Source organism: Talpa europaea (assembly GCF_964194135.1).
Source record: "Talpa europaea genome assembly, chromosome: 12".
Classification (NCBI taxonomy): Eukaryota; Metazoa; Chordata; class Mammalia; order Eulipotyphla; family Talpidae; genus Talpa; species Talpa europaea.
In genome coordinates, this window is record NC_140079.1 from 23790158 (window position 1) to 23814508 (window position 24351).

The 24351-nt window shown below is 37.9% G+C and overlaps 2 protein-coding genes across 2 annotated transcripts in view; both read right to left on the bottom strand.

Annotated features, from left to right (window-relative positions):
- Positions 1 to 2349, bottom strand: part of LOC311181449 (uncharacterized protein) — a gene marked incomplete at both ends in the record, with an annotated part of 30755 nt that extends 28406 nt beyond the window's left edge. Inside the window, one exon of the mRNA XM_084249919.1 lies at positions 1423 to 2349. Within this exon, the coding sequence (XP_084106045.1) occupies positions 1423 to 2349 (927 nt within the window). The remainder of the gene's footprint in view (positions 1 to 1422) is intronic.
- A 10319-nt stretch (positions 2350 to 12668) lies between these two features.
- Positions 12669 to 13607, bottom strand: LOC311181450 (olfactory receptor 8B8-like; the record flags this gene model as incomplete). Its single annotated transcript, XM_084249920.1, has 1 exon — positions 12669 to 13607. The coding sequence occupies one exon, from the start codon at positions 13605 to 13607 to the stop codon at positions 12669 to 12671; it is 939 nt and encodes a 312-aa protein (XP_084106046.1).
- Positions 13608 to 24351: the final 10744 nt, after the last annotated feature.

A 24351-nucleotide genomic window follows, 5' to 3' on the forward strand; every position in this document is an offset into this window, starting at 1 on the left:
AATATCACTCTTCTTTACCGAAAGTCAACTGAATACCCATGGTTTCCTCTCCAACACTGGTCTCCAAATAGAACCTTGTGCTGCTGTGGCAGTGACGGGACTGAACTAAACCCTGCCTACCCTGTTATGTAGGGCGCTCAGACACAACCCTTACCCTTGGCTTGTTCTCAGCACCCATGTGATAAAGTTCATAACCTTTAATTATGATACTGCTAGAGGTGGTCACTGAAGTCCAGAGGAGGCCTGTTGGCAGCTCTCAGTGTTTGCACATCAGAACAGCAGCCTCATTCATTATCTTATGCTGAGCTTCAGCATCTCCCTCTAAGCGGTGCATGAGAGGCTTTCCTGTGACCCCTCCCCTCCCCCATCATTCATCCTTTAGGGAAGGCAGAGTAAAGAAGCTGATTTACACAGAGATGTCCCACCCTGTGTCTTTGGAGACTCAAAATTCTACTCACAGTTTCATATCCGGAAAATTGCATATTCCCCTTGGACCAACAGTGTGGAAATACTCTCTTTCCTCTTTTTTCCCAGCAATTCTTTGACATGTAGGTGCCTTTGCTATTATGTAGCTACTGGTTGTTAAAATACGAATAAAGAAAGTATCTTCACATACACATGTATCTTTGCACATAAGTATATTACTACACTTTACCTTATGTTATACATGATTATATGATAATCACTATGTATCCTTTAGGTCCATCATTCCCTCTTCTGTTTTGCTTAGTTTTTCTTCCTTTCTTTGTTCTGCTCAAACCATCACTCACAATTAGTTTATACCCTAAAGCATCCCATACAGTCCTACTTGCTGATATTATCAAATATACTTAAAGGAGCTTTACAATTGACTGAAACTACTTTTTTTCTAACTTTTGCATTTGTCCCTTAAGAATACTTCATTAAAATCTACCATCAATCTATATAGTGAATATACCAAAACTTATCCAACCATACCACATACAGAAATGCAAACTTCTCACATTTTTACCACCCCAAACCTGCTAGAATAATCATTATTGATATACCAATACATTTACATCCACAGGTTAAATTCCAAACATTTGCCTTTTAATTTTATATGACATAGTTTTGACAAGCCTCTAAATATTCACATTTTCCAATCTGCAAGGATGGGAAGGCAGGCGTTCAAAATGATTTTTACAAAAAGGTATTTCATTTCATTCTTAGTAGCATCATGAAAGGTAAAAAGAGCAAGGAAAATAAATTGTGCCAATGACAGGAAGGAGAGACTTATCCAATAGAAGGTGGATAAAAAGCTATAAGAACAAACTTGTGGTTTCTTTTGTAGTGGTAACACAATAATGGAAAAAAATATTTGCCAATAAAATTAGTGGAATTTCATCACAGTCTCCCTGTGCCGTGACTAACTGTGTACAGAGATACTATTTATGATGAAAAATGCATCCTACTTAGAGTTCTTTTCATAGCCAGTTTAACATCTTTATTCCTCAAGCTATAAATTAAGGGGTTCATCATGGGAACCACATTGGTATAAAAGACAGAGGAGACTTTTGACTGATCCATAGACCCAGCAGAAGAGGGGCTCAGATACATAAATGAGGCTGATCCAAAAAAGAGAGTAACTGCAATGATGTGGGAGCCGCAGGTGCTGAAGGCTTTGGACCTGCTTCCTGTGGAGCTGATGCGGAAAATGCTGAAGAGGATGAAGCCATAAGACATGAAGATGGTGACAGTGGGCACAACGACATTGATACCTCCCACAATAAATACCACCAGCTCATTGACATAGGTGCTTGTGCAGGAAAGCTGGAGCAGAGGAAGGATGTCACAAAAATAATGGTTGATGATGTAGGCATCACAGAAGGTCAGTCTCACCATGCATAAGGTGTGAGCCAAAGAACCAGAAAATGCCACGAAATATGATCCAAGCATGAGACTCGAACACACTTTAGTGGACATGGCAACACTGTACATGAGTGGGTTACAGATAGCCACATATCGATCATAGGCCATTGTTGTCAGCATATAGCACTCAGAAATGATAAAGAAACAGAAAAAGAAAAGCTGAGTCATGCATCCCGGGTAGGAGATAATATTCCTCTTTGATATGAAGTTAATCAGCATTTTGGGTGTAAACACAGAAGAATAACACATGTCGACGATGGACAAGTTAAAAAGGAAAAAGTACATGGGGGTGTGGAGGTGTGAATTCAGCACTATTAAAATGATTAAACCTAAATTCCCTACCATGCAGACCATATACATTACTAGAAAGAGGAGGAACAGTGGGAATTGCAGGTCTGGTCGGTCAGTTAAACCCTTGAGAATGAATTCAGTCACGAAGGAGACATTTCCAGGAGTCATTCCTTTCTAAACAATATGTGGACACAAAAGAAAAGATTACATTAGAGAGCAACTCAGCTCCTCCTCAGTACCTCATCCAACAAAACCTGAAACTCAGGCAACCAGCCCAACTGAACCAATGGAAACTGCTTTGCCATTATTATGAAACTGAGTGACCCTTGTCTGATCAGAGTCTAAATGATCCAAATACAGCAAAGAACAGCAGATCTCAGAAAGCCACAATAGAAGAAAGAAAAAGGCATGTCTAGGACCCTGGCCATATATCTCAAGGCAACAGTATAGTATTAGAAATGATGTAAAGAAACTCATCCTCCCGAGGTCAGAAACCCTCAGTGTTCTCTTACCCTGAGATTTACCCCTCTGGTCTTAGATGGGTAATTTTAGATTCTGAAGCTTTGATTTCTTTCAATCTGCGAGAATGCTGTTGAGACTTTACTTCAGATATACCCTGGAAATCTTCTGAACCACAGGTCATAATTTCTGATGATGCTCTACAGTCCTTGCAAGTAGCACAGAAAAACAGTCTTTAATATAATCACATTTTCTACTGAAGATCTTGATAATAAACAGGGTAGAGGCTTGTTTAGTCTTTTCCCTGGGGGTTATAGTCTATGTGTAAAAGGGGAATAAGGAGATTACATGCAATGGCCTGTCTTTAATTTCTAGGGACTCAATATTTTACCAATTTCACATTCCTCTGGGGATTTTACATGCTCAGTATAGATGCCAAATGAATCCCGATCTCCCTGTTTTCTTCTTCTCTTTGGAAAAAAATACATTTTTAACTCCCTCACCCTAAAAGGATATTTTTCATGGTTTTAGTCTCCAGATTACTGATTCCTTCATAAGGTATTTTTCAAAAATTGAAATAAATTTCCTTTTTTCTCCCCTGGACTATCTCTAAAATAAAGTTACATAAGTATATAAATGCAGTGATTTAGAAAATGTAAACATCACCCCATCATAAATACCCAATTAAAATTGCATTGCATTGTGTTATTAACTGTGAATGCGAACCAACTTTGGCAGAGATTGACTCCTAACCCCAAGCTTCCTTTCCTCTCCAAATTCACTGAAAACACATCTTACTCCATGCTCCTTTCTTCTGATGTTTTCATGCAAGAAAATGAATTGCAGGCACCTTAAGTTCTCTAGTCATTCACCCCATTACTTTGCCTCATATTGAGCCCTCCATGCTTCTGGTGACAGTGTTTCCCTTTAACCTCTTTAGCCTGAGCACCAACTGTGGATAATTTTTCTTTAATTCTATCAAATGCTCTTTTACTTACATAATTTTATAATCATATATAACATAGAAAGAAGGCACTTTAATGTTTTCTCTATTATCCTTTATGATATAAGGGGAAAGCAATAGGTACAGTCTTTTATTAGTATTTTAAATCTTTTTCCATTCCCTTGAGGATTCTCCTTCATTATCACTGTTAGCAGATGTCAATCTCTCTCTAGTACATGATGGAGAAGAAGCTGCATGTGGTAAAAATGATGTCCCTCCAGTCCAAAATAACCTACCCTCTCTGCTCTGATTTCCCTGCCTCTGGCATGTGTAGGTCCACTCTCCTGCTGGTCCTCTAGGGTCAGTTTCTCCTTTCTTTATAGGCTATTGTCTCTCAGTTCACAGATATGTTCACTTTTAGTAACAAAAAAAAATCTATATAGTTGAATTCTTTTTTTTTTTTTTGTCATCCAAATCTTCCCAGTGTCTTTGCTTTTCCACTTGGCATTATTTTGTTTTGTTATTGTGCTTAATTGAGATATAATTGGCATATAACATAGTATTAGTATCAGTTGTATGACATAAGGATTGAAGATGTGTAGATATTGTGATCACCACCATAATTCTAGATAACATCCACCACCACACAGAGTTACAATTATTTCTGTGATGAGAAATTTTAATATATATTCTCTTAGTAAATTTCAAGCATACAAAACCATTTTATCAACTACAGACACCATGCTGTAGTTTACATTCCCATAAACTTAAAGTTTTATCTTACATCCTTTCTCCTAATTTTAAAGGACTTTACTTTTTTTTTTTAAAAAAAAGATGTATTTATTTATGCATACAAGAGCTGGGGTGCAGAGGACTTAAGTATTGACCAGACAGAGTGGGGAACAGAATAGGCAGATTGACTGAAATACACTGCTGAGGGGAGCAGCAGGTGAGACAGGAGAGGTCTGCTGCGCCATGTAGGTAGCTCCCTGGTGAGGGATTGAACTCATGCTGCAGAGGCTGCAAACAGAGCACAGCACTCAACCCCTTGCACCACCAGTGAGGGCCAAGACTTTACTTTGAAAGCAGTTGAAAGTACAGCTCAACCCATGAATGAACCCACAAATATGAACCCACAAATCCCTTCCCCCTATGTACACACAGCTTCCTTCTCAATCAACCAGAGTCTGTAATTGCAGAAGGATAGTATTATATTGTAATTCTATGGGTTTTCTTTTTTTTTTTTTAATAGAGACATGTTTTATTTATTTATTTGTTTGTTTGTTTGTTTGTTTGTTTGTTTGTTTATACAAGCACTGGGTACAGTCAGAAGCGTGGGAGGGTGAGAGAATTCACCAGAGCCAGAGCGGGGAGCAGAGCAGGCAGAAGGACTGAAGTACACTGCTGAGGGGAGCAGCGGGCGGCAGGAGAAGTCTGGGCACCATGTGAGACCCTCCTCCGGTGGCCGGGGAGCAGCCGGGGATCGAACCATTGCCTCAGAGGCCGCGGGTAGCTTCACAGCCCAGCGCTCAACTGCTGCACCAACTGGGGTGGCCCTAGGGTTTTCACAAATGTATAATGACATGTACCTACCATTACAGTATCATACAAAGTGGTTTCTTCCTTGGAAACCTTTTGTGTTCCAGCTATTTTTCTCATCATCCACCTAATCATGGAAACTACTGCTATTTTATTATATATACAGACGTGCTTTTCCTTACTGCCATGAATGTGAATCATGCCAATGGAACATTTTCAGAATGACTTTTTTCATTTAGTAATATGCACTGAAGGCATGCATGCCTTTTTTCCAATGTGAAAACTCTTATCTCTTTAGCACTGAGTAATATCCCATTACATAAATATATCATAGTTTATTCCTCCATTTAACTCTTGAAGGATGTCTTAATTTTGGGCAATGATGAATAAGACCACTATAAACATCCACGCACAGATTTTTGTGTGGACTATTTCAGTTACTCTAGGAAAATACCAAGATGCCCATAATTGATTATAATCAATTTTAAAAGAAATCACCTAATTGTCTTCCAAAATGACTGGTCCATTCTTGTATTTCTACCACCAGTTAATAAGACTTCTTGTTACTCCACATTCTACAGATCTTTTGATGTCAGTGTTTTGGAATTTTACATTCTAATGGGTGTGTAATGGTATCTCCTTCCTGTTTTCATTTGCAATTCCCTAATGACATAGGATGGTGATATCTGTTCATACATTCATTGCTGTTTATATTTTCTGAAAGGAGTCAGTTCATATCTTTTGTACATTTTTAAAAGAGGTTGTTCTATTTCTTATCTTGAATTTTGAAGAGTTCTTTTGGATAATAATTCTTTATTGATGATACATCTTTTCTAAATATCTTTTGTAGTCTGTGACATGTCTTCTCAGTCCTTTGGCATTGCCTTTCACAGAGCACATGTTTTACATTTTAAAGGTATCCAATGTATCAACTCATTCTTTCCTTACTGTACCTCTTATGTTGTATCTAAAAAGTCAAACCCACCGTTATCTAGATTTTCTTATCTCTTCCTGGATTTTATATTTTGCATACTATTAAGTTTAATTTTCCTGTTTCTCAAAATAATATATGAATGTTTGGGGAAAAAAACCAAAGTGTTGATTTTGATTTTTACTTTATTATAATTAGTCTTTTTCCTGGTCCCTTATTTAGATTTTCTAAATTCCCACTATGAGTGAGACCATCTGGTATTTTTCTTTTTCTTTCTGGTTTATTTCACTGAGCATGATCCCTTCCAGCTCCATCCATGTTGCTGCAAATTGCATGAGTTTATGAGGCAGGAGTTGGGGGAGGGAGTAGGACTAAAACGAGGGTGGTGGGAATTGTATGAGGACTATAACCAAGATGAAAATACATACCTTGTGCAAAAATGAAAAATGATGTAGAAAAATATAAAATTTAAAAATTTAAAAAATTAAAATTAAAAATAAAAACCCAAAGTGTAAAAATTAACCTTAGTAGCCACAGGCTCATGTAATGATACAGGTCCCCCTCCAAATACACATATCCATATATGTGTGTATACATATTTGAGTGGCATATGGAATTAAATGTGTGTATTATGGAATGCAATATATTTACACATATTCATACAAATAAATCATACATATTTGGAAAACTGAGAAATTCTAATCTTGACCCCCAAATCTGTATCTTCAATAGTTTTCATGTATCAATGAAAATTCAGTTCATCAAAGTATTCAGGCCCAAAACATTATAGTTAATATTGTCCCTTTTTTTCTATCTCAAACCAAATCAATAGCTAATTTTACTATCTCGACCATATCTGACGACTTCTAATCACCTCTATGGCTGTCCCATTGTATCCTCTCATCTTTCCTAGCAGTTTTATTACAATAACTTTAAAATAGCTCTCCCTGCTTTATACATCCATGTTGCCCAAAGCCAGAGTGATCCTGTTCTGGTGCTAGTCATATTATGTTAATACTCTTCCCCAACTCCACCAGTGACTCACCATGTCACTCAGGGTGAAGGCTGAAACCTTTACAATGACTATAGATCCCCATATGGTCCCTCCTCTAACCTATCCTAATTCACCATTCTGGTTTTCAGATGTTAGTGGTTCTTGTCCATTTGTCAGTCCTTCCAAAGGTTACGTGTTTTGAAATTTTTATCCTACAGTATCATAAATTGACCAGAAATGGACATTTTTATCTGTCCTACTTCATATAAGCTGGGCTTCCTATATCCCTGCATGATCTGCCTTCTCTCCCCTACCTTTTAGAGCTCTTACTCACTACCTTCCTCTCATTCACTTTACTCTGCCAAACTAGCCTCTTCTGTGGATTCCTATAGTTAATGATCTCAGAAAAATGCTCAATGTTTATCTCTTCAATTACTTCCCTCTCATATTCTCTGTTGCTTCTAAACTCAACTAGACATTTATGAGACATGCTCATTCTGTAATCCATAATCTTTAGCTTCTTACATATTTTTTTTATCTTCTAGGGTCTCTGTGCTGTATGCTGTGTAATTTCTTTAGATTTTCTGATCTCTGTCTAATCTGAATTGAGTTTACTTTTTTTCTAGCAATTATTTTTCTAAAAGCTCTGCTTTGAGTTTCTGAGTGGTCCCTTGCAGTTTGCAGTTTCTATGAACTTATGTGCTACTCTTTTTCATTCCATACTTCATTTTCATAATTATACTTGTAGTAACACAAAAACCTAAAATCTTTGCAGGTATAGGTCAGATGGTTTTTGAGATACTGTTGTTACTTTTTGCATTGTAAATTTTGTTACCCATGGTTATACAACTATACTTGGTTGATATTAACCTTTGGAGAAACTAGAGGCTTGAAATGAGGATGCTAAAGATTTCCCTCAGTCAGTATCTACACGGTTTTTTGACCAAAATTAATGGGGACATGACCACACTGAGAACCTACCTCTCTCCTTGTAGTTTCCCAGTTTTAATCTAGGAGACCCACATTTAATTCCTGGTTTAACTGAATGACATTCTTGCCCTAGGTATGTCTGTGTGTATCCTACAGATGCTGGTCCTTTCTCACTGATTAATTTTTTGTGTCTTTTCAAACTTCACCCTTCTGTTTTCCTTTTTTCCCATGCTCTGTGTTTCTCTTCCTTCCTTTGTCTCCTGGGCAAATTTCCATATATCCAGAATAATCAACAGCTCAACTTATAATGTATGTTTTGGAAATACAGTTATTTTGTAGGAGTGGGGTCCACCAGACTATCTACATCACCAAATAGTGGGACATTATATCTAATACCTTTTATTTGTTATATTGTATTTTGAAGTGTTCACTGTAGGGTTAAAAGAAGATTTTCTATGATTTCTTCCTCTGCTTCTAGGTTGGGATTAGTTATATATGTTTCCTGTAGTTCTCTTCCAGTGATTTGTATAAAAATTCTTTTACACATGTGATTTAATTTGATATGTGAATTACTGTAATCATCTATCTGTATTTTTCTAAATAATAAATACACTGCTCCATTATATCTTATTAAAAATATTACATTGCTTACTGATTTGAAATGATACTGATTTTGTACTAAAGATTTACAAGTCCTTGAGATTATTTCTGGACATCTGTGATTCCTTAATGATCTTTCTATTATTCTAATTCATTATGAAGGAGAACATTATGCATACTTTTCTGCTTCCTCTTTTTCTTCAGATTTCTGCTTCTACCACTTCCATCTCTTGCCAACTTTTCAGATTACTAAACCTGGTCTGAGCCTTTCCTAAACTGACCACTAAATAATGAATACTACTGACCCCCTTCCTCCCCAAAATCCTCACTAAAGGTTCAAGTTACCATGAAACATTCTTTCTACAAAACTTAAATTCAGCCCACTATCCACAGACAGTTTAGGAATCATATGAGAAAAAGAAAATTCCAACTACCAGCACATAAACAGTAATATAAGCACTGGAAATCAACTTATAAAGCATGACTCAGGATCACAGAAATGCATGATTGACATGGCAATAAGAGATCATAATTTCAATAATCTCCACAATGATTCTTACACTTAACCATATGGTGAATCAGCAATCCAGTTCCAACCCAATCATTGAATAAGCCAGTAAATTAAGACACAAATATCACAAAACTTTTAAAGTTCAAGGAACCCTGGACTATTCCAATCAAGGCTCTTATTTTCCCTATTTTAATGTGAGCCTCCAAAAATGAAATGATTCTACTACACAGTAGCAAAACCCTAAACTACATCTTGCTTCAGCATAAATCCTAAGCAAATGAGTGACTCCTCGCAAAAGACCTTTTAAGTAGATACTATTATTTTTTTCATCTGAGAGATGAGGAAATACTTATCTTGAAGGAGTAACTAATGCCTTTCAGACTCACATATTTAGCAAAAAAACAAAGTGGAGTTTTAAACCTAGAGATTTAATACCAGGAATTCTGAGTTTACTTATTCTACTTTGCACCCAGAAATCTGCCTCACTCACACTTTCTTACTCTAAATCCTGAACACTATACATCTATCTAGGCACAAAAATATACATCTTTGTTTTCCATCCATATGACTTAAGGGGTGTGGAGGGAGGTCTATGGACATACATTATTACATCTGTCCTTAAGAAAGGAGAAGGGGTTACACTCTGAGTGACTCTTCCAACATATTTAAAGCTTGAAGTCATAGCTAATGTTCAGTAATTAATCTACCAGCACTTATTATGCCTTTGTAAGTGCCAGCTCCTATAAGCACTCAGTGGTAAAAGAGAGAAAAGATACAGGTGCCCTCCCTCACAGGGAAGACAAATAATCAGGCAAAGACAAAGCATGTCTGCTCTCATGTCTGTGCATGAAGCCTGACCACTCTACACGGGGACACGAGAGAAGAGTGCCTAAACTGCATGGTGGGTGGGACAGAAGTTTCCTCCAGCTGGCAGATGAAGGGTTAATAGAAAATAGGGAGTATTAGAAATAATGAGTACACTAGAAAATGAACAAGAAAATAACCAAGAAGGAAGCCTCATTGTTCAAGGAGCTACAGTGTGGTGGCCACCACCAGAGGGGCTGTCAGGTACGGATCTGAGCACAGGTCACAGGAGAGATGGCAAACAGAATCTCAGAGACCCTTAGACTTCCCACACTGTTCAGACAGGATAGGAGTAGGTCAATCCCCAGGAAATTCTCTAAAGGACAGCAGGATGGAGGCCTGCAAACCCTACAATCAGCACTACTACTCATCTCTACTGTTATCCCACAGAGACCTTTACTCGTCCCTAGTTATGACCACTGACTGGGGGACACATAAAGATTCAAAGATCACTCTTCTTTACGGAAAGTCATCTGAATACCTGTGTTTTCCTCTCCAACACCATTCTCCACATAGTACCTTGTGCTGCTGTGCAGTAATAGCACTGAACTAAACCCTTCCTCCTCTGTGTGGGGCACTCAGACATTTAGAAGATTTACCCTTGGCTTGTTGTCAGCAACCATTTGGTAAAGTTCATAACTTTTAATTATGATATTGCCGGAGGTGGTCACTGAACTACAGAGGATGCCTGTTAGCAGCTCTCAGTGTTTGCACATCAGAACAGCAGCCTCATTCATTATCTTAAACTGAGCTTCAGCATCTCCCTCTCAGGGATGCACAAGAGGCTTTCCTCTGAGCTCCCCCATAATTCATGTCCTTTAGGGAAAGCAGAGTGAAGAAGCTGATATTACACAAATAGAGATATTTCACCTTCACCCTGTGTTTTTGGTGCTCAATATTCTACTCCAAATTTCACATCCAGAAAAATTGCATATTCTCCTTGGACAAACACTGTAGAAATAATTTCTTTCCTCTTTCTCCTGGCACTTCTTTGACCTGTAGGTACATTTGTTAATATATAGATAGTGGTTGTTAAAATACAAATAAGGAAAATATTTTCATATACATATATATCTTTCCACATAAATTATATATTTTTATCTTTATGTTATACATGATTATATGATAACACTTTGTACCTTTCAGATTCTACCACTTCCTTTTCCTTTTTGCTTAGTTTTTTGTCCCTTCTCTGTTCTGTGCCAACCATCACTCACAATTAGTTTATACCCTAAAGCACCCCATACATTCCTACTTGTTGATATTACCAAAGGCACTTAAAGGAGCTTCACAATTTATTGAAACTACATTTATTTCTAACTTTTGTATTTGTCCTTTAAGAATACTTCATTGAAATCTACCACCATCCTTGGGAATGTAAACAGGTCCAACCACTATGGAAAGCTGTGTGGCAGTTCCTCAAACTGCTAAAAATGGAGCTTCCATATAATCCAGCAATTCCACTTCTACGTATATACCCAAAGGACACAAAAACATTAATTCAAAAGGACACCTGCGCCCCTATGTTTATTGCAGCACTATTTACAATAGGTAAGCTATGGAAACAAGCCAAATGCCCCAAAATGGATGATTGGATCAAGAAGAATTGATACACACACACAATGGAATATAACTAAGAATAAAAAAAGATAAACTCATGCCATTCACAACAATATGGATGGAGCTTGAAGGGATCATGCTCAGTGAAATAAACCAGAAAGAAAAAGAAAAATATCAGATGGTTTCACTTTTAGGAGAAATGTAGAGGATCCAAACAAGGGATCAGGGAAAAAAAAGTCACTATAATAAAGTAAGTAACAAAATTGACAGGCAACTATAAACTAGAAACATTCTACTGGGGCAAGGGGAGTAAGATCAAAAAAGGGGTGGGAATAGCACAAAGGACTATGGTGATGGCACATAGGTGAACTGGTGGTGGGAATTTCATGGGGACTATAACTGAGATGAGAAAGCACACATTCTCTAAAAAAAGAATGATGTAAAAAATACATAAAGAGAAAAAAATTGGGCCTCCCTGGTGGCACAAGGAGTTAAGCACTGCTCTATGAAGCAATCCGCAGCCTCTGCAGCATGAATTCAATTCCCGGCCTGCCAGGGAGCAACCCACATGGCGAGGCAGAACTCTCCTGTCTTGCCCGTTGCTCCCCTCAGCAGTGTATTTCAGTCAGTCTGCCTGTTCAGTTCCCCACTGTCTTTGGTGAATCCTTTCACCCCCCGCATCTCTGGCCTGTATCCCAGCTCTTGTATGTATAAATAAATATTTTTTAAAAAATTAAGAGAAAAAAGTCTACCACGATCCTAAATAGTGAATACACCAAAATATATCCAACAAATCCACAATAGAAAATAAAACTTTTCATATCTTTATCATCAAAAACATGCTAGAATAATCATCATTGATATAACAATACATTTACGTCCATGGATTAAACTCCAAACATTTGTCTTTTTGTTTCACATGACATGTTTTTGACTATAATAATTCACATTTTCCAAATCTGCAGGGTACAGAAGAGTACAAAATGATAAAAAAAGTTAATAAATTATGTTCTTAGTAGTATTAGTAAATTAAAAAATGAAAGGAAAAGAAATTGTACAAATGACAGGAAGCAGAGAAAACCTATCCTACAAAACTGGATAAAAAAAACTAAGGAGGGACTTTAAATTTCTTTCACAGTGGTAACACAGATACTATTTATGATGAAAACTTCATCCTACTTAGAGTTCTTTTCATAGCCAGTTTGACATCTTTATTCCTCAAGCTATAAATTAAAGGGTTCATCATGGGAACCACATTTGTGTAAAAGACAGAGGAAATTTTTCCCTGATCCATAGACCCAGCAGAAGAGGGCTTGAGATACATAAATGAAGCTGATCCAAAGAAGAGAGAAACTGCAATGATGTGGGAGCTGCAGGTGCTGAAGGCTTTGGACCTGCCTCCCGTGGAGCTGATGCGGAGGATGTTGGAGAGGATGTAGCCATAAGACACAAAGATGGTGACAGTGGGCACAACGATGTTGATGCCTCCCACAATAAAAACGGCCAGCTCATTGATGTAGGTGCTTGTGCAGGAAAGCTGGAGCAGAGGAAGGATGTCACACAAGTAATGATTAATGGTGTTTGCATCACAGAAGGTCAGTCTCGCCATGCATACAGTGAGGACCAGGGCACCAGACATGGCCATCAAGTACGAACCCAGCATCAGGCTGGAACACACTTTAGGAGACATGGCAACACTGTACATGAGTGGGTTACAGATGGCCACATAGCGATCATAGGCCATTGATGTCAGCACATAGCACTCAGAAATGATAAAGAAACAGAAAAAGAAAAGCTGAGTCATGCATCCCGGGTAGGAGATAGTATTCCTCTTTGATAGGAAGTTAATCAGCATTTTGGGTGTAAACACAGAAGAATAACACATGTCTATGATGGACAAGTTATAGAGGGAAAAGTACATGGGGGTGTGGAGGTGTGAATTCAGCACTATTAAAATGATTAAACCTAAATTCCCTACCATGCAGACCATATACATTACTAGAAAGAGGAGGAAGAGCAGGAGCTGCAGGTCTGGTCGGTCTGTTAAACCCTCCAGAATGAATTCAGTCACGAAGGAGACATTTCCAGGAGTCATTCTTTTCTAAACAATATGTGGACACAGAGAAAAGATTACATTAGAGAGCAACTCAGCTCCTCCTCAGCACCTTGTCCAACAATTGGCAATGCGGGCAGCCAGCCCACCTGCACCAATGCAACCTGCTTTTCCATTATCATGAACGTGAGTAACCCTGTGTCATTCACATCTAAATCAGCCAAATACAGCAGAGAACAGCAGATCTCAGACTGAACAATGGGAGAAAGAAATAGGCATGTCTAGGGCCCTGGCCATATATCTCAAGGCAACAGTATAGTATTAGAAAGAGGTGAAGAAACTCACCCTCCCTAGGTCAGAAACCTCAGTATTCACTTACCCTGAGATTTACCCCTCTGGTGTTAGATGGGCAATTTTAGATTCTGAGGCTTTGATTTCTTTCAGTCTATAAGAATGCTGTTGAGACTTAACTTCAGATATACCCTGGAAATCTTCTGAACCACAGGTCATAATTTCTGATGATGCTTTGCAGTCCTTGCAAGTAGCACAGAAAAATACAGTCTTTATTTTATAACATTTGCCTCTAATGATCTTGACTATAAACAGGGTAGAGGCTTGTTCAGTCTTTTCCCCAGGGGTTAGAGTCTGTGTAAAAGGGGAATAAAGACAAAGGTCTTTCTTTAACTTCTTAGGGACTCAGATTTTACCCATTTCACTCTCCTCTGGGGATTATACATCCTCAGTATAGATGCAAAATAAATTCCCATCTCACTGTTATTTTCATCTCTTAAAGAAAATATACTATATTTTTATTACCTCTTTATTCCCTTATCCTAAAAGGATTTTTTTCTGCAAGATTTCCATCTCTAGATTTCCTTATTTCTTCATTTTTTGCAAAAATTAAAAGCTTACTTCAGTTATGCTCCCCCAGGATATCTCTGAAATAAACTAACACAAAATTATGTAAGTGTAGTTATTCAGAAAATGTAGACATCACTCCATGATTAATACCCAAAATAAAATTTTATCAGGCTGTACTATTAATATGTGAATGGGAACCAACTTTGGCAGCGATTGATTTCTATAGGACTCCAAGTTTCTTGCCTCTGCCTTCCTTCCTTTCCTCTCCCCATTCCTCTGAAAACCCAGCTTGCTCCACTGCTCTTTGTTCTTCTGATGTTTTCATGCAAGAAAATTAATTGCAGGCACCTTAAGTTCTCCAGTCATTCACTCCATTGCTGTGCATTACACTCTGCCCTCCATGCTTCCGGTGTCAGTGTTTCCCTTTAACCTCCTCAGCCTGAGCACCAACTGTGGACAATTTTTTAAAAATTTTATCACATGCTCTTTTATTACATGTTTTTGCCATTGTTTATAACATAGAAAGCAGTCACTTTAATGTTGTCTCTGTTATTCATGTCTATGACATGAGGGGAAAGTCATAGGTATAGTCTCCTCAAACTATGTTAAATCTTTTCTCTTCCCCTGATGTTTCTCGTTCTTTATCACTGTTAGCAGATGTCATCTCTATGTTATACCTGATGAAAAAGAAGCTGCATGCATTGAAAGTAGCATAAAAGATATTTCCCTCCAAACTGGTCCAACCATTGTGGAAAGCTGTCTGGAGGCTCCTCAGTCTACTAAAAATGGAGCTACCATACAACCCCGCAATTCCACTCCTAGGGAACTACCCAAAGGACACAAAAACAGTGATTCAAAAGAACAACTGTACCCCTATGTTTATTTGCAGCACTATTTACAATAGGTAAAACCTGGAAACCACCCAAATGCCCAAAAATAGATGACTGGATCAAGAAGATGTGGTATATATACACAATGGAATATTATTTAGCAATCAAAAAAGATAAACTCATGCCATTCGCAGCAACGTGGATGGAGCTAGAAGGAATTATGCTCAGTGAAATAAGCCAGAAGGAAAAAGAAAAATATCGGATGGTTTCACTTATAGGAGGAATATAGGGGAACCAAATAAGACATCAATGTAAAAAAAATGATAACAGTACAAAACACAACAAAGCAAAAACAGACAATTATAAACCAGAGACATCCTGCAGGGGAGGAGGAGGGAGAGCGGTGAGAGGGAGGAAGGGAGGAGCACAGGGGACTGAGGTGATGGTGCACGGGTGCCTTGGGGAAGGAGACTCTATGGGGACTCAACCTGAGGGGGTGGGAGAAAGCAAATATTGCCTAAAAATATATAAAAAATGATGTTAAAATTAAAAAATGCAAAAAAAAAAGATATTTCCCTCCAGTCCAAAATAATCTACCCTCCTGGCTCTGATTTCGCTGCCTCCCATATATGTTAGTCAGTCAACATCCCCTGGATTCTCCAGGCTCAGTTTTTCCTTTCTCTATAGGCTATTTTCTCTCAATTCATAGACGGGCTCAGTTTTAGTCACTAAAATAATCCTATACAGTTGTACTCCTAGTTTTGTCATCCAATTCTGCCCAGGGTCTTTACTTTTCCAGTGGCAAAATTCTGTTTTGTTATTGTGCTGAATTGAGATACAATTGACATATGACATTATGTTAGTATCAGTTGTAGGACATAAGGACTCAAGATGTGTAGATATTGTGCAGTGATCACCACCATTATTCCAGATAACATCCACCACCACACGGTTACAATTATTTGCTGTGATGAGAACTTTTAATATATATTCTCTTAATAACTTTCAAGCATAAAAACCATTTTGTCAACTACAGACACCATGCGGTACTTTATATTCCCATAAACTTAAAGCTTATCCCCTCTCTCCTATTTTTAATGAACATTACATTTAAAGCAGTTGAAAGTACAGCTCAACTAGGAACCCACAAAACCCTTCCCCATATGTACACACAGCTTCCTTCTCTATCAACCAGAGTCCATAATTGCAGGATAGTATTGTGCTGTAATTCTATGGGTTTTCACAAATGCATAATGACATGTACCTACCATTATAATATCATACAAAGTGGTTTCTTCCTTAGAAACCTTTTGTGTTCCCCCTAGTTATATCTCCTTCCTCCCAATTCATGGAAACTATTATTTTATTGTGTCTATAGACTTGCTTTTCCTTACTGCCATGAATGAGAATCATACCAATGGAACTTTTTCAGACTGATTTTTCATTTAGTAATATGCACTAAAGGCATGCATACCTTTTTCTGATGTGATAACTCATTTCTCTTTAGCACTGAATAATATCCCATTACATAATATATCATAATTTATTCCTCCATTTACCTCTTGAAGGACATCTTAATTGTGGGCTATGATGAATAAGACCACTATAAATATCCACATGCAGGTTTTTGTGTGGACTATTTTCAGTTCCTTGGGGAAAATATCAAGATGTCCATAGCCAGATTATAATCAGTTTTAAAAGAAATCACCTCATTGTCTTCCAAAGTGACTGGTCCATTTTTGTGTTCCCACCATCAGTGCATAAGATTTCTTGTTACTCCACATTCTTGCCATCTTTTGATGTCTGTGTTTTGGAATTTTACATTCTAATGGGTGTGTAATGGTATCTCCTGCCTGTTTTAATTTGCAGTACTCTGATGACACAGGATGTGGAGATATGTTCATTGCTGTTTATCTTTTCTGGAAGGAGACAGTTCAGATCTTTTGCCCATTTTTAAAAGAAGTTGTTCATTTTCTTATCTTGATGTTTGAAGAGTTCTTTGGATAAAAGTTCTTTATCAGATACGTCTTTCGTAAATATATTCTATAGTCTGTGACATGTCTTCTCAGTCTTTTGGCAGTGCCTTTCAGAGAACACATTTTGAAGGTGTCCAATATATCAACTCATCCTTTCATAGGTATACCTTTTCCATTGTATCTAAAAAGTCAACCCACAGTTATCTATATTTTCTGATGTTCTCTTCTAGGATTTTATAGGTTACATAATATTTTAAGTTTTATTTTCCTGTTTCTCAAAATAATATATGAATGTTTGTGGAAAAAACGAAGTGTAAAAATTAACCTTAGGAACCACAGAGTCATGTAAAGATGTAGGTTCCCCTCCAAATACACATATACATGTATATGTGTGTATACATATTTGAGTGTAGTATGCAATTTGAGTGTATTATGCAATTAAATGTGTGTAAGGTATAATAGACTCTAACTTTACACACATTCATACAATTATATAATAAATTTTAAAAACTGAGAAATCTGGATCTTGACCACAAAATCTGTTTCTTCAACAGTTTTCATATGACTGAATGAAAATACAATTCTTCAAGTTATTCGGGCTCAAAACGTTATAGTTCATATTGCCCCTGTCTTTCTATCTCAAACAAAATCAATAGCAAATTATACTATCTCTATCAAATCTAACTGCTTCTCATCACATCTATGGCTTTGCCATTGAATCCTCTCATTCTATCCTAGCAGTTTTATTCCAAGAGCTTTAAAATAGCTCTCCCTGCTTCATATACCATGTTACCCAATAGCTAGAGTGATCCTGTTGTAGTGCTAGCCATAATATGTTAATACACTTCCCCGATCTCTCCAGTGACTCAACATGTCACTCAGGGTGAAGGCTGAAACCTTTACAATGACTATAGATCCCCATATGGCCCCTCCTCTAACCTGTCCTAATTCACCATTCTGGTTTTCAGATGTTAGTGGTTCTTGTCCATTAGTCAGTCCTTCCAAGGGTTAGTTGCTTTGAATTTTTTATCCTATGGTATCATAAAATGCCCAGAAATGGACATTTTTATTTGTCCTACTTCATATAAGCTGGGCCTCCTATCCCTGCATGATCTGCCTTCTCTCCCCTTTATCTTTCAGATCTCTTACTCACTACCTTCCTCTTATTCATTTCACCCAGCCAAACTAGCCTTGTTTTTGGATTCCTGTATTTAATGGTCTTAGAAAGTGCTCATTGTTTATCTCTTCAATTACTTCCCTCTCATGTTCTCTGTTACTTCTTTCTAAGACTCAGCTAGACTTTTATGAGACATGCTCATTCTATGATCCATAATCTTTAGCTCTTACATATTTTGTATATCCTATGGTCTCTGTGCTTTATGCTGAGTATTTTCTTTAGATTTCCTAATCCGTGTCTAATCTGAATTGATTTACTTTTATTCTAGCAATTATATTTCTAAAATCTCTCCTTTGAGTTTCTGAGTGCTCCTGTTTAGTTCGCTCATTTCTATGAATCTATGTCCTCTTGTCATTCCCTACTCCCTTGTCATAATTATAATTCTAGTAAAACAAATATCTAAAATCTTTGCAGCTGTAGGTCAGATGATTTTTAAGATATTGATATGATATTTTGACATTATAAATTTTGTTATCCTTGACTATAAAACTATACTTGGTTGATATTAACTTTTGAAGACACTAGGGGCTTGAAATGAAGATGTTAAATATTTCCCTCAGTCAATATTGACACGTTTCTTTGACTAAAATTAATGGGGACATGACCACTCTGAGAACCTACTTCTCTCCTTCTAGTTTCCCAATTTTAATTTAGGAGATCTAGATTTAAGTCCTGTTTATCTGAATAACATCCTTGCCCTCAGGTGAGTCTGTTCCTTTCTCAATGATTAATTTTTTTGTGTCTTTCTAAATTTCAACCTTCCTTTTCCCTTATTTCCTTCCTCTACATTTCTCTTCCTTCCTTTTTGTCTCCTGGGCAGTTTCCCACACATCCAACTTAATCAACAACTCAATGTATAATGTATGTTTTGGAAATATAGTTATTTTGTGGGAGTGGGGTCTACCAGAATATCTAGATCACCAAAGAGCAAGACACTCAAGCTAGTACTTTTTATTTGTTATATTTGTATTTTGAAGTTTTCATTTTAGGGTTAAAATAAGGTTTTCTATGATTTTTCATCTGCTCCTTGGTTGGGATTAAATAGTTATATATATATATATATATATATATATATATTTCCTGTAGTTCTTTCCTAGTCATTTGTATAAAAATTCTATTACATATGATATATATGTGGGTTATCCTAATCATCTACCTGTATTGTTCTCAATATTAAATGCTGCTCCGCTATACTTATTAAAAATATTACATTACTTACTGATTTGAAATGATATACTTATTTTGTACTAAATATTTACAAGTCCTTGAGATTATTTCTAGACATCTGTGATTCCTTACTAATCTTTCTATTATTCTAATTCATTTTGAAGGAGAACATTGTGCGCACTTTTCTACTTCCTCCTTTTCTACTTCAGGTTTCTGCATCAACCATTTCCAGCTGTAGCCAACTTTGTAGATTTCTAAATCTGATCTGAGCCTATCCTAATCTAACCACTAAATAATGAATACTGACCCCTTTCTGTGGCGGCTCCTGAGAGCAATGTGACAATTGCCGCAATTTCGCATTAATTGGGTGGCTGTGCTAGTGTGGCATAAGAAGCCCCCTGCCCCTGTGCGCTGGACTGGACAGTCAATGACGGGTAAGATCAGGAAGTGAATTCTGACAACCTAAGACAGACGCAGTCCCCGAGGGGAATTTGGTTCCCACCTTTTCAGCCATGACGAATAACTGGAACAATTAGGCCTGGGCGTTGTTAAGGCACCACCAAAATATGTTGTTATTCATTGCCAGCAATTAGGCGCCAGAGTAAAGGAATGCAACTATGGAAACAGAAACTAGTACTTAGTGAACAATATAGCTAAACATAGGTATGAGAATAAATAATAGTACATGGAAAACAAAATAATAAAGTAATAATAAAAATATAATCATAATTCAGATGTTCTAGAATGAGCCTCCAGTATGGAGATTAGAATATGAAATGTTCTTGATTTGTACTTGATTTATTTGATAAACTATAAGCAAGATGTAATGATAAATGACACAATGTGCACGTATACCTTGATAAATGATTAACTATATGCTATGCAGAAACAATGAAGCAATTACTGTAAAAAAGTATAAAAAAAAAGATTGTCTACAATAAAGTGCACTCAGATTTTCACTCTCCCTTGAGTGTGTCTGTGTGTCATTCTTTCTTGTCCCTCGCCCTAATTCTTTCGATCACCTTTTGCTCATTCTCAACCAACCCTGAGATTGTCTCGATCTCCCGCCACTGCTGGGCTGGTCCGCGGCAGCTGGCGCCCGAACGTGGGGCTCGAGTCCCAAACAGTGGGGCTCCGTGAGGCTGGAAGATTTGGCCTTCTCTGCTTTGTGTGCCTGCGTGTTTGTTTGTGTGAGTGCTTGTGTTCGCGCTCCAAGGCTCACTTGAGCCGCGGAGCCTGTGTGGGCTCGTACCTGCAGTTCCGCGAAAGCCGTTACGGTTTAGTGGGGTCTCCCTTGGGAGTCCGAGACCGGGGTTTATACGGTCACCCCTATACCAAGGCTTTCTAATACTCCGCGAGGAGTACGGTCAGGCGAGCATCGCTGAGTGTTTTTAGTTTCGCTTTCTAAGCGATCCACTCTCTAGGTTTTTCCTTAAGAAGAAGACGTGTTCGCGGAGAATGAGCTCTAGGTAAGCTATCTCTTCACTTTTTTTTTCTTTTTTATCGGAGGATAGGGAGTCTCGTCGGGGCGCCGCGGGCCCGCTGGTAAAGGCTGACCAGTTAAAGAAGGCGAGTAATCCATAAAAAAATGGGACACTCTTACTCTAGAAATAGAGGACTTTTCCTTTCAGTTTTAAGTCACATGTTGAAAAGCCGAGGGATGACAATAAGTAACAGATCCCTCAGTGAATTTTATGAGTTTATTTTGAAAGTCTGCCCATGGTTTCCAGAGGAGGGCAGTCTTTCCTTAACAAATTGGAAAAGAGTAGGCAAGGAAATTAGAAAGTTTTATAATCAGAATGGACCGACTCAGGTCCCTGTTCAAGCCTTTTCCCTCTGGGTTCAAATTAGAGATCTTTTAGTAGATACCACAGAGGCAGATTTATGGAAGGGAGAAATTTCTGATGAGAATAGTGACCATGAGTCGCTCCCCTTTGCAAGTCCGACCAGAAATTATTCGGGTACCGCTCCATCTGCACCCGATGAATACGAGGAAATGGCGGCCCTCCAGCCACAAGAACCAGAATATGTGTCACTTGAAGGGGAAAATAGTGACAATACTAATGAGGCTGTTAATGAATCTCTTAGAGAAACGAGCGTTGATTCACTGCCGCCTCCACAGACTTTTTCTATGGCTCCTCCTAATACTCCTAATTCGCCCATTTGGCGGGTTATCCCCCAAAGACTTCCTGCTCCTCCTTTATCGGGAGGAATATTTTGTGCTGCACGAGAAGCCCGGGAGCAAGGAGATTTTTCCTTTACCTTTCCGGTAGAATACTGGGAGGGTCAGGAACCGGCCTGGGAACCAATCTCTTTGAAAACGTTAAAAGAGCTAAAGGAAGCTGTAAGGACAACGGGGCCCAGTTCTCCTTACACCTTGCAAGTTGTTGACACCCTGCGTGTCTCTTATCTTACACCTTTTGATTGGTACCAGACGGCAAAATCTGTCCTGCCTCCCGGGACTTATGTCCTTTGGAGAACAGATTATAAGGACCGTGCAGCTGAACTTATTAGAAAATCTATTTTTATTAAAAACATGCAGCCTACCTTGCCTATGTTAAAAGGAACAGGTGAGTATGCTAATGTTAGGGAACAATTGAAAATACCAAAAGATATTCTTACTGAAATTGGTATAATGGCAGTAGCTGCTTGGAAAAATTTGCCGCCTCCTGCTGGCAGTTCAACACTGTTGGCAGGTATTCGTCAGCGGCAGGAGGAACCATATGAAAACTTTGTGGCTCGCTTAGAAAAAACTTCAGATAGAATGCTTCCAAATACGGAAGCAAAAGAAATGTTGTTAAAGCAATTAGCTTCTGAAAATGCAAATTCTCTGTGCCAAGAGTTAATTAGGCCAATTAGGAAGACAGGTACAATCCAGGACTTTATTAAAGCATGCATGGATGCCAGTCCGGCCGTTATTCAGGGTCTGGCTTATGCCGCAGCAATGAAAGAACAACCATTTTCTTCTTTTGTGCGGTCCATGCCAAAAGGAGGAAGAGCAAATGCTCCAATTTGTTTCAATTGTCAACAGCCTGGCCATCTGAGTAAAAATTGTAACAAAATAAATGATAAAGTAAAAAATCCTGATAAGTCTACTTTGGCTCCTAAACCTTGTCCACGTTGTGGCAAGGAAAATCATTGGGCGAGTAAATGCCATTCCAAATGGCATATAGATGGTCATAAATTGGAACAAAACAATGAGATGTCAAAAAACTTTCAGAGGGGCAAGCCCTCAGCCCCGTAAACAAAAGAGGGTTTGACTCGGCGCTTAATAACATTACACAGACTGCAGCGCCTAACTCTACTGTAACCATACATGAATTACCTAGAGGCACTCCAGGAAGTGCCGGACTTGATCTTGCATCGGTTGCTGATGTTATTCTTTCAGCCATCGATGAAGTTACACCTATTGAAACCTGTTTAAAGGGACCACTACCCCAAGGAACAGTGGGGCTGATAATTGGCCGTAGTTCAAATTATAAAAAGAATTTTGAAGTACTTCCGGGCATTGTAGACTCTGATTTTACTGAAAAAATTAAAGTTATGATCAGACCTTTAAAGGAAACAATACAAATTCATAAAAATCAGCGTATTGCACAGATTCTTGTGCTTTCTTATATTAAATTACCTAATCCAGTATTGAAGGAAGAAAGATTTTGGGTTTTGGGTCCACAGATGTGGTTGCTTGGACTCAAAGCATTACAAAAGAAAGACCATTAAAAAAGTTAATTGTTAATGGACACCCAATTATGGGATTGTTAGACACAGGAGCTGACCGGTCATGCATTGCAGGTAAAAATTGGCCTGCGGCTTGGCCTGTGTTAAATTCTTCCTCCACGCTGATTGGATTGGGCATGGCCAATAATGTTGCTCAAAGCTCACAAATGTTGTCTTGGCAACTGGGGTCACAGAAAGGAAAGTTTCAGCCTTATGTGATTCCTGCCTTGCCGTTTTCCCTATGGGGACGTGATGTAATGGAGTCTCTGCAAATGTCTTTAGTTACCCCTGATGTGATAGATAAACAGGCTTTTTTATAGGGGCCATTGAAACTCAACAATATACTAATAAAATTAATTAAAAAAATAAAAATCCTGTCTGGATCGATCAATGGCCCCTCACTTCAGAAAAGATCCAGGCTATTCAAACTATAGTTAAAGAGCAATTAGCTAAGGGTCATTTGGAACCGTCTACGAGTCCTTGGAATACTCCTGTTTTTTGCATAAAGAAAAAATCTGGCAAATGGCGATTATTGCAGGATCTGAGAGCGGTAAATGCCACAATGCAAGACATGGGGGCCCTACAACCTGGGTTGCCCTCTCCTGTGGCAGTTCCAAAAGACAGCTATGTTATTATTATTGACCTTCAAGACTGCTTTTTTACAATTAAATTACATCCAGATGATTGTAAAAAATTTGCTTTTAGTATTCCATCCAGCAATTTTCAAAAACCGTGGCAACGTTATCAATGGAAGGTTTTGCCACAAGGTATGAAAAATTCTCCTACTTTATGTCAAAAATTTATAGATCAAGCTTTACAAAAGACAAGGTTAAAATTTCCAGAAGCATATATTATTCATTATATGGATGATATTCTCCTAAGTCATCCTATGAAAAAAATTACAGATCAAATATTGAAACATCTTATAAAACAACTGACTGCATATGGCCTAATAGTGGCCCCTGATAAAATTCAAAGAGATAGACCTCTAAATTATTTAGGAAAAGTTATATATGATGATTACATTATGTCACAAAATTTGCAGGTTCGTATTGATA